The 13,035-nt window shown below is 55.9% G+C and overlaps 1 protein-coding gene across 14 annotated transcripts in view; it reads left to right on the plus strand.

Annotated features, from left to right (window-relative positions):
- Positions 1-13,035, plus strand: part of DOCK1 (dedicator of cytokinesis 1) — a 539,709-nt gene that overhangs the window by 92,086 nt on the left and 434,588 nt on the right. For all 14 annotated transcript variants that reach the window (XR_014827178.1, XR_014827177.1, XR_014827179.1 and 11 more), the window contains exons 13-16: positions 3,240-3,365; positions 8,819-8,943; positions 10,008-10,106; positions 10,983-11,055. Coding sequence is in view for 6 of the 14 variants with exons in the window: in XM_084995915.1 (XP_084852041.1) it covers positions 3,240-3,365; positions 8,819-8,943; positions 10,008-10,106; positions 10,983-11,055 (423 nt within the window). In the remaining 8 variants the exon portion in view is untranslated. The remainder of the gene's footprint in view (positions 1-3,239; positions 3,366-8,818; positions 8,944-10,007; positions 10,107-10,982; positions 11,056-13,035) is intronic.

A 13,035-nucleotide genomic window follows, 5' to 3' on the forward strand; every position in this document is an offset into this window, starting at 1 on the left:
GGGATCTGAGCTGGGTCTGCGACCTACACCACAGCTCACGGCAACACCGGATCCTTAACCCACTGATCGAGGCCAGGGATCGAACCTGCATCCTCATGGATACTAGCCGAGCTCGTTTCCGCTGCGCCACAATGGGAACTGCACAGACCTTTTTCATTGTCTCGTTAGCTTATGTCACTAGACAGTCAGGAGACAATTGTCGTGATTCATTTCCCGTTGTTCTAAGGGAGTGTGTGAATCAAGCCTGAAGAATTTTCTAGAGGACTTAGCTGCTCCTGTGGCTCTAAAGAGACCCTTGACTTTCTTTTGCCATCCACCACCCCTTTCTCTGGAAAACAACAGCACAACAAAAACTCCAACCCAACCCAAAATGTTAATGAATCGTGGCCTCTGTAGGCAGAGCAATTCTCGGCTGACCCAGGGCCGTCTTCTCGTGGATTCCCAGCCCTCCCAATGTGCACTTTAATTGAAAAGCATGGGGAGGTCCACTTTAAGCTGTTTGATCGGAGCCACTCTCGGGCGGGGCCCCAGGCCCTCCAGCTCTCCTCGCAAAGTCATCAGAGTTTTGATAAACATTTATTCCAGAGTCACACTGGAAAAGTGGTGATTGGTAGCAGGCCCGCAGGAATTTGCTTGGAAAGAGGGCCCAAGGCCCCGCCTCTGTGACTCTTCGTGACCCTCTAGCCAAGGCTCGTGTCACAGAGACGGGCTGATGCCAGGCGACCCCAATTCATTCCACTCCTGGTGGGGGGTGAAGGGGTGCCCTCAGGTCAGAGTGAGAACTAAGTCGCAAGAATGTTGGCTGTTTCCAGAGGGACCGCTGGTGTCTTCCTGAACCCGCAGGCCCTCGAGTCACGTCCCTAGCTCAGGGTGACCCGGAAACGGACGTGACGGAGTGACCTTTGTCCAGGACCCTTGCAGTGCATTGCAGGTAGAGCTAAGGGCCACGGCCCTTGAATGCAGCACAGAGCTGGCTGCCAGGTTGGTGGGGCCTGGCCTGGTGCAGCTTCCCGCTTCCCTCAGGGGTGCCCCACCACGTCGCAGTCAGGAGCAGAGGAGGGGACCGAGGGGGACACGGCCTGTCTCCTCGGACTGTCTGCAGGCTTCAGCCTAGTTTAGGGTTCCATCGACATGTTTGCTCGGTGCAGCCGAGGTTGTCCTGAGGGCAGGGTGCTGAGCTGGGCAGTGGGGAGTGGTCCCCAGGAGCACATATCCAGAGGCGGGCCAGCTGGACAGACGCACACATGTGCCCGCGCACACTCACACGGTAGTCGTGTAAGTGAGAGCAGGTACTGTCATGTTCAGATGGGCAGGTGGGGTCCCGCAGAGCTAGTGAGCGGGGAGCAGGCAGGCCAGGCCCCCAGGTCTCAAGGATGGAGACCCCGACCTGCCCCGGGACGGGGACAACCTCCCTATCCCCCAGGAGGGAGGCGCTGTCCTTGAAAACCACGGAAAGGGCTGAAGACACTGCTTGGTCTCCTGACTGTGATTTTGTTGTCAGCTTGCTTTGGCTTGTTCTTCCCTCTTACTGTTTGATGGCTGCTCCAGGAGTATTTGATACGAAATGAGTCAGCTTTGTGGCCGGGCACACAGGGCTCAAAGGGGCTGGAAGGTCACCTTGCTCTCTTGTGGGCATCCTTGAGTCTTGTTTAGAGGGTTTGAAAGTCTTTTTCCCCCTCAGAGAAAGGAGCTGGGTTGTGGCCAGGGTTTTTGTCCCTCCTTTGCTGTGACATTGGGAAATGGGGTCGGGGCTGCCCCGATTGCCACCGGCCCAGTGTGGGTGGCCCAAAGGTTGCCCGTGAGTGGCCCACGGCCCATGATGTGTGGCTCCCCTTCTGCAGAGCGTGGGTGCAGAACTGCATCCAGGGCAGGTGCAGTTGCCCTGGGTACGTTTATGGGTTCACGAAGCTTCGAATTTACCTCCCAAATTTTCCTCTGCTGTCACCCTTCGGAGCCCAGAAAATGGTAGTCTTCTCAGTCCACTCCCAGAAAAATGCTGCCTTCTCATTTATCTTAAATGTGTATCAGCGCAAAACAGTCACGGGTGCAGGCAGAGGTAACACGTAAATAGCACGTGTTAGGCTGCTCCGTGTGGGCGTCGCATCTCAGCTCTTGAGATGCGGCCGCTCCCCTGTGTCAGGCACCTTCCCCCGGCCCCTCCTCCCTTGCTCATCCACCCCTGCTTGCTTGCTTTTTTCTTTTTCTTTTTTTTTGGCCTTTGAGGGCTGTATCCGCAGCATAGGCACATTCCCAGGCGAAGGGTCTACTCAGAGCTGTAGCTGCCAGCCTACACCACAGCCACAGCAACGCCAGATCCTTAACCCACTGAGCGAGGCCAGGGATTGAACCCACGTCCTCATGGATACTAGTGGGGTTCGTTACTGCTGAGCCACGACAGGAATTCCATACCCATGCTTTCTTTTAAGGCGTTGTATTAAAAGCTTCTCATTCTCTTGGGATAGACCATGATGGCAGATAACATAAGAAAGGGTGTGTGTGTGTGTGTGTGTGTGTGTGTGAGTGACTGGGCCACGTTACTGTACAGCATTGTAAAACAACTCTAATAAAAATCTGGAGTTCCCATTGTGGCGCAGCAGAAGCGAATCTGACTAATATCCATGAGGACGTAGGTTTGATCCCTGGCCTTGCTCAGTGGGTTAAGGGTCAGTGTATCCATGAGCTGTGGTGTAGGTCGCAGACGCCGCTCAGATCTGGTGTTGCTGTGGCTGTGGCCTAGGCCGGCGGCTACGGTTCCGATTCACCCCTTAGCCTGGGAACCTCCATATGCCCTGAGGCCCTAAAAAAGAAAAAAAGACAAAAAGACCAAAAAAAAAAAAAAACCTTAAAAAGCTGCTCATTCGTCAAAATTGTTTTTGTGAAAACTTCTATCCATGTTCATTTATTTGTTTATTTATTTTTGCTTTTTAGGGGCCGCACCTGTAGCAGGTGGGAGCTCCAGGCTGGGAGTCAAGTCAGAGCTACAGCTGCCGGCCTACGCCACAGCCACAGCAACGCAGGATCCGAGCCACATCTCTGACCTGCACCGCAGCTCGCAGCCACGCTGGATCCTTCACCCACTGGGGGGGGGGGGGGGCAGGGCTCGAACCTGGGTCCTCACGGACACTCGTCCAGTTCCTTTCCGCTGCGTCCCAACGGAACCTCCTGAAAACTCCCAGAGAGGCACACGATATTCACAGTGTACAAGGTGGGACCTGACTCTCCGCTGCCTGTCCTTCCAGGTCTGTGGGTGACCCTGAAATTGCTCCCGGGAGACATCCATCAGATTAGGAAAGACTTTCCTCACCTCGTGGACAGGACCACCGCCGTGGCTCGCAAGACGGGGTTCCCGGAGGTCATCATGCCTGGTGAGGATGGGTTCCCGCAGCCCCTCTGAGCCCGGGCTGGGGCAGGTCCGCGTCGGGGGAGTCGTGTAGCCGGCCTCGAGGAGGGCCGTTCGTGTGGGAGCTCAGGCCAGCAGAGGTTTGGGGTGAAGCCCAGCGTGGCGCTGGGTCCTTTGCGGGCCGGGGCTGCGGCCCGCCTGGCAGCTGACCCCTGGGTTCAGGCGCACGGGAGGAGGGTCTCTTGGTCACAGTAACGCAGGAGGGCTGGTGTGGCGTGACCCCTGGCAGTTCAGTAACAGCACGAGAGTTGGGGTGAGCATCTGCTGGGAACCCGGCCCCGAGGCCTTGAGATGGGCTGTGTCGCCAGCGGGGGAAACGCACCTGCCGCCTCCTAAGTAGGCCCACTGCCGTGCCACGTTCTCTTGTGCCTACGGTCCCCGCAGGGTTCTTCTGCCCACGTGGATGAGGCAGCGTGGATGTTTCACATCCGCTACCCCTGCCCGAAAGGACTGAGCGCACCCGCTCGGGTGGCCGTTGGGGCACCGAGGGTGACTGGGAAGGGGCCGGTTTCCAGAGCCGTGCAGAATTCACTCTTAGGCTCTGAGCGTCGGACTCATGACGAGGGAGGACCAAGGTGACATCTCTACGCTGATAACGTAGGTTTGCGGTGATGCTCCCGGGCCCATCTTAGGAGCCTAGGACAGCAGGTCAGTGATCTGGGACTTTAGGTAAATACACCCCATTCTGTTCCAGGCTTTGAAAACCGCCCTTTGGGTAGGTTATGGGTTAAATGTCTCTTCGCCACAGTAGCCTCGGACCCCGCCTTCTGGCCCCAGGGGTGAAAGTGCAGGCTGTCCTCCGGCCTTTGGCCTTGAGTCTCCCCCTTGCCCCGCCGTGGCTCTGGGCAAGTTAGCCAACCTCTCTTAGCTGTGGTTTTCTCATCCGAAGAATAAGAATAATGATAGTTCCTACTTAGAGAGCGGGTGGGAGTTAGGGTGCTTTGGGCTATAAATCACAGAAAACACAAGGCCAAACGCAAGTGGCTGCACCCTGAGGCTGGCTGTGGGCCATGCGGCTGAGGAGCAGGGACAGAGCCTGCTGCCGGGCAGCCTGGACCACTGCGCTGGTTCTCTGCAGGGCTCTGCCGCGCTGCACCCTTTGTGTAGTGTCCTCGTCCTCTGGGGACCTGAAGAAGACAGAACGCTTTCCACCCAGTGTTTCCACACAGGAGGCTGAGGGTCATCCCGCCTGGACTGCTCAGGTCCCCTGGGGACCCTGGACAGCAGTGGGCCAGGGTGGTGGTTGAGGCACGTCGGCCACTGGGACCTCTGGGAGGGGTCAGCCTCTCCCGCCTGCAGGGTCGTGTGGGAGAGATGGACGCACACCAGCTGTCTGGAGAGACATCTGATCAGAGAAGGCGGGAGGAGCAGGGAGGGACAGCCCCACGCAAGCTTGGCGAACACGTGGATTCTGTGGACGGCGCCCGTGGTGTTTCCACGTGGCACCCGCTCTCTGTGCATTAGTCACAACATGAGTGGAACCCCGGCCCAGGCCCGGGTTTTAAGCTTGTTAAACAGAGAGCGGCAGCCCATGTTTGGGTTCATCTCTGATATTTACATGTGACTTTTCAGTTTTCAAAGAACATTCATATTAATCATCTGATTTGATTGTCTTGAGATCTTGGGATGCACGTTACTCTTTATCCTTGACATCTGTGGGATACTTTGTGGTTTGCAAAAAATGCTCCCATTAATAATCCAGCTTGAGCCACGAAAGGATCTTGGAAGCCTGCATTGGTGTTGAACTAATTCCCATCAAGATGAAGCCACAGCCTAAAATCACATGGCTAATGAGTGGTGGAAGCGGGGCCAAGCCACCCCGTGGTTGATGCTTCCTGCAGCTTCCAGCGGCAGGGCTTTGCTGTGTCTGCACAGGGAGAGCTGGTCACTCCGAGCACCTGTGGTCACTTAGCGCCTTGTTTATTTTAGGGCATTTTAGAGACATGCTCTCTCTCCTCCCACTGCCTTTCAGGGCTGCTGTGGGCCATTGTCGACTGTTCAATCAATAGGAAAGTCATCTGACACCGGTTACACCGAATCCTGGCGGCTCCTCTGTGCAGGAGGCAAGCCTGACATTCAGCACATTTAAGAAACTGTGAGGACTTCCTGGTGGCCTCGTGGTTAAGAACTAGGCGTTGTCACTGCTGCTGTGGCTTGGGTCACTGCTATGGCTCGGGTTTGACCCTTGGCCCAGAAATTTCTGGGGCACAGCAACCCCCTCCCGCCAAAAAAAAAAAAAAAAAAAAAAGGAAAGAAAAAGAAAAAAGAAGTTGTGTGGAGTTCCCGTCGTGGCTCAGTGGTTAATGAACCCAGCCAGTATCCATGAGGATGGGAGTTCGATCCCTGGCCTCTCTCAGTGGGTTAAGGATCTGGTGTTGCCGTGAGCTTGGTGTGGGTCGCAGATGTGGCTTGGATTTGGTGTTGCCGTGGCTGTGGTTGTTGGCTGGAAGTTGTAGTTTTGATTAGACCCCTAGCCTGGGAACTTCCATATGCCCTAAAAAGACAAAAAAAAAAAAAAAAAAAAAAAAAAAAAGAAAAGAAAAGAAGGAAAGAAAGAAAAGAGAGGGCGGAGAACATGTGTTGCTTGTCTGAATCAAGTCTTCTCTATGCAGCTAATTAATTTGGCTTCCTAGTGGGATGTGAGATGCAGGCTTGTAGATGGGGATAAGGTATTTAACACGCATTTATCTCCGATGACCTCAGGAGGCCCTGGTGTGCAAAGGGAAACCTGGGAACCGTCTCGTTCACACTGGTTGTGTCCCTTGTAACTGATGGACCTAAGAAGTCTAAACCTCTCACATCGGCTCATAATCATGAGTCATGGGAATCTGCACAGCTGACCACTGTTCTGGCTTGTTCCGTGTGCTCTGTCGAGGGTTGGGGCTCCTCTAGGGAGCAAGCCTGGCTTGGGTGAGTCACCCACGTTCTCTGGCTGAGTGCCACCTCTTACCCTTGGCGGGGGAGACGGCTTGAGGGCGTGTCCCCTCGGACCCCTGCCTCCAGCTTGGCAGGACCTGAGCCTTGTCTTTCTTGTCACCTGCACGTTCTGGAGACGTGCATCTCCTTTGCGCTGGGGGCCAGCCGGCTGTGTCACCCCATCTCCCATGCCCCTCCCCGTTCACGACCCACTGGAAGTCCCGGAGTCCTCATGAAGGATCCTGGCGGGGATGAAGGCGCCCCCAGCCCCGTGTCTACTTCCAGCTCCTCCCCCTCCCGAATGAGAACGCTGTAGCCCTGAGACCCTCTCGTGACTGCCCGTCTATAAACACCGTCTTACTTTTGGGCTGGAGTTACTATCTTGAGGCCAGCAGGAAAAGGGGAGCCTGGGGTTCAGCTACCTCCTGCCCCAGCACATGCTGCTTCTCAGGCTGAGGAGGCCCAGATGACGCCGTGTAGCGGCCCCACCCCCCGCCCCTTTCTTGTTGTTTGTTTGTTTGGCTGCACATATGGCATGTAGAAGTTCCCAGGCCAGGGATGGAACCAGAGCCACAGTGGTAACAATGCTGAATCCTTAACCCCTGGGCCATCAGGGAACTCCTCTTGTAGCCCCCCCCCGCCCCTTTTTTCTTTTTTACTCTTTAGGGCCGCACCCGAGACACCCGAGGTTCTCTGGCTAGGGGTTGAATTGGAACTGCAGCTCCTGGCCTACACCACAGCCACAGCAACACAGGATCTGAGCTGCGTCTGTGACCTACACCACAGCTCACAGCAATGCCGGATACGTAACCCACTGAGCGAGGCCAGGGATCGAACCTGCATTCTCACGGGTACCAGTGGAGTTCGTTTCAGCTGAGCTACAGCAGGAACTCCCTTGTAGCCATTTTTGATTATGGCTTTGGTGCTTTGATAGAGTTGTTGGAAGGAGAGAGTGTACGGACCACGACGCCTTATCCATAAGGCCGTTGAGTGGTGTGTGGTCTGGGAGGTTTAGTCACTTGCGTGAGGTCACCCAGCTAACCAGGGACAGGTCCTGGACCGGCAGCCCTTCCTCCTGCCCTTGGCCTCATGCTCCATCCTCCTCGACTGCTCCAGGGTCAGCATCAGCAACCACAGCCCCGCTTCCCTTTTCCAGCCGCTCCTGGGGCGGAGGTGGCGACCCACGGGGATTTCTCTAATAATGACTTTTAAATGAAAGCTTAATTTAATAGTTGGATACATTAAGAGCCAGAATGGAGCAGTCCCGAAAGCAAAAGAAAAACAAGACGCCAAGGGGATTTTTTTTTCCTTCACGAATCCTTGTTCTTTACCCTGAGAAGGTCGTTTGCTGCTCTTGACAAAACGGGTGTCCCCGTGGGGGAGCAGGTGGAGTGGGCGTGGGAGGCGGCCCGACAGCAGAGCAGCTGCCAGTGGGTTGATGCTTCCTCTAAATCATGGTGCTAACGAAGCTTGCAGAGTTTTCCCTGTCAGACCATTACCAGGGGCTTTGCCTGTTCTCAGTAGGAGGAAGCATGTCGAGCGCGTTGGTTGTGTGCGTATGTGTAGTTTTCTTTCTTTTGGGGGGGGGGACAGTTTAAGGTCTATCTCACTTAACAATGGGCGGATTGGAGTTCCTATTGTGGCTCGGTGGGTAAGAACCCGACTCGTGTCCATGAGGATGTGGGTTCAATCCCTGGCCTCACTCAGTGGGTTAAGGATCTGGCGTTGCCACAAACTGCCGCATAGGTTGTGGATAATGCTCGGACCTGGGGTGGCTGTGGCTGTGGTGTAGGCCGGCCGTTGCAGCTCTCATTTGACCCCTAGCCTGGAAACTTCCACATGCTGCAGGTGTGGCCCTAAACAGAAAAGAAAAAAGTAAAAAGATGGACAGGTCTTTTCTTCTGCTCCCTGTGGGCTCAGGCAGGATCCTGACAACTGCCTGCCAGGAGGAGAGAAGAACCTTTGCGGAAAGTGTCTCTCTTGACCCCTTACTAGTGCCTGATCCTGGGCATCAACTCGGGGCACGGGCTTGTGGTTCAGAGTCTTTCTGTTCAGCTTTGCCAGTTTCCCTTGGGGTGCCAGTGAGTGTTGGGGTATTTGGCTACGAGCCTCCCCAGCTCTCACAAGGGGTGAGGCTGTGGGTTGCCATGGACCCCGGATGCTGAGGGGGAACATGGGTCGGTGCAAACCTATTGACGACCTTCGAGAGGCTCGGGCGTGGGCTGCTCGTGGGGTGTAGGAGCTCCTGCCCACATGAAGACCAGGCAGACAATTCGGGGCCTTGGCATTTTGCTCTTTCTTGCCGATTTTCTGGTGCTGATAAATACGGCTTCCGTCTTGCCTTTCCGCGCTGAGACTGCTTTGTAGAAAACAGTTCGTCCTCATCTACTACGGTATTTAGTTATCATACTCTGCTCGCAGAGGTGGTGAGTTCGTTTGGCGCAACTCTCGGTGACCCCATGAATCACGGACTGGTCGTAAAGGTGTCCTTTCCCCCTCCAGGTGATGTTCGAAATGATATCTACGTGACGTTGGTTCAGGGAGATTTCGATAAAGGCAGCAAAACCACTGCGAAGAACGTTGAGGTGACCGTGTCTGTGTATGATGAAGACGGGAAACGACTGGAGGTACTTCTAGGTGCAGAGTGTCCCCTGCCGCAGTCCGCCGAAGTTGTCCTTCCCGCGGTTACTTGCTTTGGCCTCCCTTGCTCGAGCGGGCTGGTTTCCACCAGGTCCCGGCAGCCTGTCCTGGGATGTCTCCTTTTTTGCCAACCTCTCATGGTGCCCCACTTGGGGGCCTTGGCCCGATGCTCAAGGGGCGAGAGCCGTCCGCACACGAAGTGCGGATACTGCTGGTAGCGTCTTTTGAGTCAGGAGGCCCAGAGACATCAGCCCGCTTGCCCAGGGTCTGAGAGCTCAACGAGACGTGGAACGGACGTTTGAATCTGGGCATCTGACCTTGTGCCTCAGTGGCTGGCGGTGGTTCCCCCGACTGCCTCCTGCCTGGTCACTGCAGCCCGCAGGACCAGCGTCCTGGGACGTGCTTGGAGGCTGTGGCCTCCCCTGAGGACCGGAGGCTGAGCCCCAGCGGGTGTCCCGGGCAGCCGCCTCTCTGGACCGTGGCTGTGGCCTGGGGTCCCGTGGGCCCATGTGGCCAAGCACAGGGCCCTGTGTGTGCCCCTGAGGCGCAGCTCTGCCGGGAGGCAGGCAGCGTCCTTTCCCTCTGGGTGGCCTGTGTCCAGTGTCCCCACCCTGTGGTGACTGGAGGCCGCGGCCCTGGCCAGTGTGGCCAGTGTGGCTCTCCTGGATCCGGTGGTCAGTGTGGGTCGCTGGAGGAAGGGGACGGAGTGCTGGCCCTGCCGTTTTGGTCTTTGGTGCTTTACTCCAGCCCCTGAGTCAGTGAGGCAACTTCCTGCAGGTCCCAGGCGAAAGTTATCCGGGGAGAGGTGGAGGGCGGTCGCGTCCCTGTCCTGCAAAGCATTAAGGTCCTTAGCGTCTCAGAGCCAGGTTCGATGCTGGCCGCTGGCTTTGGATGGATCTGTCCCTGGACTGCTGCGGGCGTGCTCCTGGGCGGCAGGGTTCCTCGGCATTCCCGCAGCGCCCTGGCTCATCTCCCGGGGGCGGGAGGGGTGACGGGTGTGGGCTCGGGGTCCGCGAGGGCTGATGGGAACTCTCTATGCCTTCTTTCAAAGCATGTGATTTTCCCCGGTGCTGGCGATGAAGCGATTTCCGAGTACAAGTCCGTGATTTACTACCAAGTGAAACAGCCGCGCTGGTTTGAGACCGTTAAGGTACCGTTTCCATGGTCCTTCGCTCCCTCGGGCCCGTGAGGAGTCGCTCCTTTGCACCCCGAGGAGGTCCCCACCTCCCACCCGCCGGGGGCAGCCCGCCAGCGGGCACCCTCAGCGGGCTCCGCAGCGCCTTCCGCAAAGTCGTTCAAGGTTGCCAAGGAGCCACGCTGGCATTTCTTGGAATATATTTACTCTCATCTCCTTCTGGACATTAAAATGGGACTTTCATGGAGACAAATGACAGAGTCCTTTAAAGATGGATTTCGTCTTTCTCTTCTCGGTCTGTTTTACGTGTGGCATGCTGTCTTTGCACCAAATGGAAAAACATAGAGGTGACGATACAAAGGGGACATCCCTGAGGAGACACTTCCTGCCACCGGGGTGCCCAGGCGCCCCCGCAGCCCCCCGAGGTGCACCAGCCCCCACACCGTGGGCTTGGGTGCAGAAACGCCAGCCAGTGGCGGGCTCAGGAGTACAGGTGTCAGCTTACAGATTAGGGACAATCTTCGCTTAAAGGCAGCATGTGTTAGCTCTTTTTTCTTTTACCGTGAGTCACTAGAGGACAGCCGAGGGCAGGTCCCCATGGCTGCGGAGGGAACACAGGCACCTCTGGATCGGGGCTAAAAACGAAAATGGCAGCTTTCAAAAATAGACTCTTCACAGTGACAGGACATTTCAAAAAAAATGCAGCGGTCTTGCCCGGTCCACTTAGCATCCTGGACAATATTATCTTGCGTAAATTTTCTGAAACCCTACAGGGGGGTTAGGTGTTCATGGTATCTTCACCCTGCGGTGTGGACACGTGTAGTGTTGTACAGGTGCATCTTTCCTGAAGGTGCCGCCGAAGGTGCTCAGATGTCCCTTTTGATTCTGCAGGTGGCCATTCCCATCGAGGACGTGAACCGCAGTCACCTCCGGTTTACCTTCCGACATCGATCTTCGCAGGACTGTGAGTCACCTCACCCTTGGTGGTCCCATAGTTTTCATGCCCTCGCTCTGGATTGTTCTAGAATGTGGTTGTGCCCTCGCTCTGATGTTCTAGAATGTGGCCGTGCCCTCGCTCTGATGTTCTAGAACGTGGCCGTGCCCTCACTCTGATTGTTCTAGAACGTGGTCGTGCCCTCACTCTGATTGTTCTAGAACGTGGTCATGCCCTCACTCTGATTGTTCTAGAATGTGGTCGTGCCCTCGCTCTGATGTTCTAGAACGTGGCTGTGCCCTCACTCTGGATTGTTCTAGAACGTGGCTGTGCCCTCGCTTTGATTGTTCTAGAACGTGGTTACCGTGACACTAGGATTTTGTTTCCCAGGGGAACCTCTTCCTGGGAAATGATGAGCTGGTCATGGGAGACCCTTCATTTCTTCGTCTTTCCAGTGACGTGCACTACTTCCTGCTCTCCCCTCTCAGGCTCTCTTGCCCACTTGCTTTGAGATGCTCTTCCATCCACCAGAAGAGTCACTGAGATCTAACCCGTGGGTTTCAAAAATACTCTTTGCGTTGGAGTCAAGAACCTTGAGACCTTTGTGCCTTTGCTGGCAGCTGCTGGTGCCTGGAGCTCAGGCAGACCTTTTCTTGTCCCTGTTGGTGCAGCCTTGGCTGTGGTGCCAAGACTTTGGGAGGAAAGAACAGGTGTTCCCATCACTCACCTTCCAGAAGGATGTTTGCCTTATCACAGGTGTTGAGTTCATTGTCTGCCAAGGACGTAACCCTGGGCTAGACACTAAGTACAGTGTCCCAAAAGGAAGGTAGACCCCTGCCCTTCGTGGTCTGTCTCCATCTGGCATTGAGTTAGGATTTGGGAAAATAAGTGACAGTGGGAGTTGGCTACAGTGCAGTGGCATCAAGGGAAGATGTGGTCTGGGTGGGTATTTGTCACGGAGGACCCCATGGGGGCCAGAGCCACACAGGTGGGGGTTCTTACAAAGCCTTGGCTCTGGGGGTGGCGCCCCTGGACAGCAGAAACTGGTGGTCGGAGCACCTGTTTGGACATGTTAACTAAGTGTGCTGGCGTGGGTGCTTTGACTACATCCCGTAGCCGGGCCTCGCCGTGACACCATGTAGAATCAGTATCATCCCTTCCTGTGTCACAGGTAAGGCTCCGAGACTCTGCCTCAGAGGCCCAAAGTCACCTACGGGTCCCTGGAGGGAAGGGCTGCGGTTCACACCCCAGCCCGTGTGCCCCCATGTCACACTCTCCAGCCTCTGGTTTATACCCCAGCCTGCGTGCCCCCATGTCACGCTCCCCAGCCTGTGGGGAGCGACGAGGCTTCTGCCGTCACCTGGTCTTTGTTTAGCACCTGCTGTGTCCACAACTCACTGAGTGTGTTCTCGTCTTGCGGACCTTGGGTGTGGGTTGAGGCTTGAGACCAGCTTGCAAGAGACAAGTGGAGAAGGGCAGCCTGGGGGTGTCCCTGAACCAGACAGGTGCCAGGTGGGCAGGGGCGGGACCATGAATGGGGGACACTTTGGGGCAGGGGAGTCCTCTGCCCTGGGCTGGAGGGCGAGTCGGGCCGGCACCCACACGCCAGAAATCAGAAAGAGCAGGGGTGGGAGGAGGCCGAGCTGAGCGGGCTGCGGGGGAGGATGGGCTGGGCCCCCACTGCAGGGCAAGGACAGAGTCCTGGAATCCGTGGAGGACCTGTCTCAGAAACACGGCCCCCCCTTTATAACAAGCTCATTCTCTCTAATTAATAGATTACACCAGGGCAGAGGGATTTCTTCTGTAGCTTTTTAATTTTTAGAATCCTTGTTTTTCTTGTCAGTTTTACGTACTCGTTATAGACACGATGCTATCACCGGACATACCGTGACACATTTGCATAATTAATGAGGCCTCCCCGGCCACAGCTTGTGGGGTTTGGGAAGCGTGTCGCGCATTGAGAAGTGTGATGCTGACGAAATCCCGGGCGTCCGCTGCAGGAGTGATGCA

The sequence above is a fragment of the Sus scrofa genome, chromosome 14 (genome assembly GCF_054392235.1).
Source record: "Sus scrofa isolate SSC_HxYL_T2T_F1_AM1 chromosome 14, Sscrofa_HxYL_maternal_Yorkshire_Landrace_v2.0, whole genome shotgun sequence".
NCBI classification, from domain to species: Eukaryota; Metazoa; Chordata; class Mammalia; order Artiodactyla; family Suidae; genus Sus; species Sus scrofa.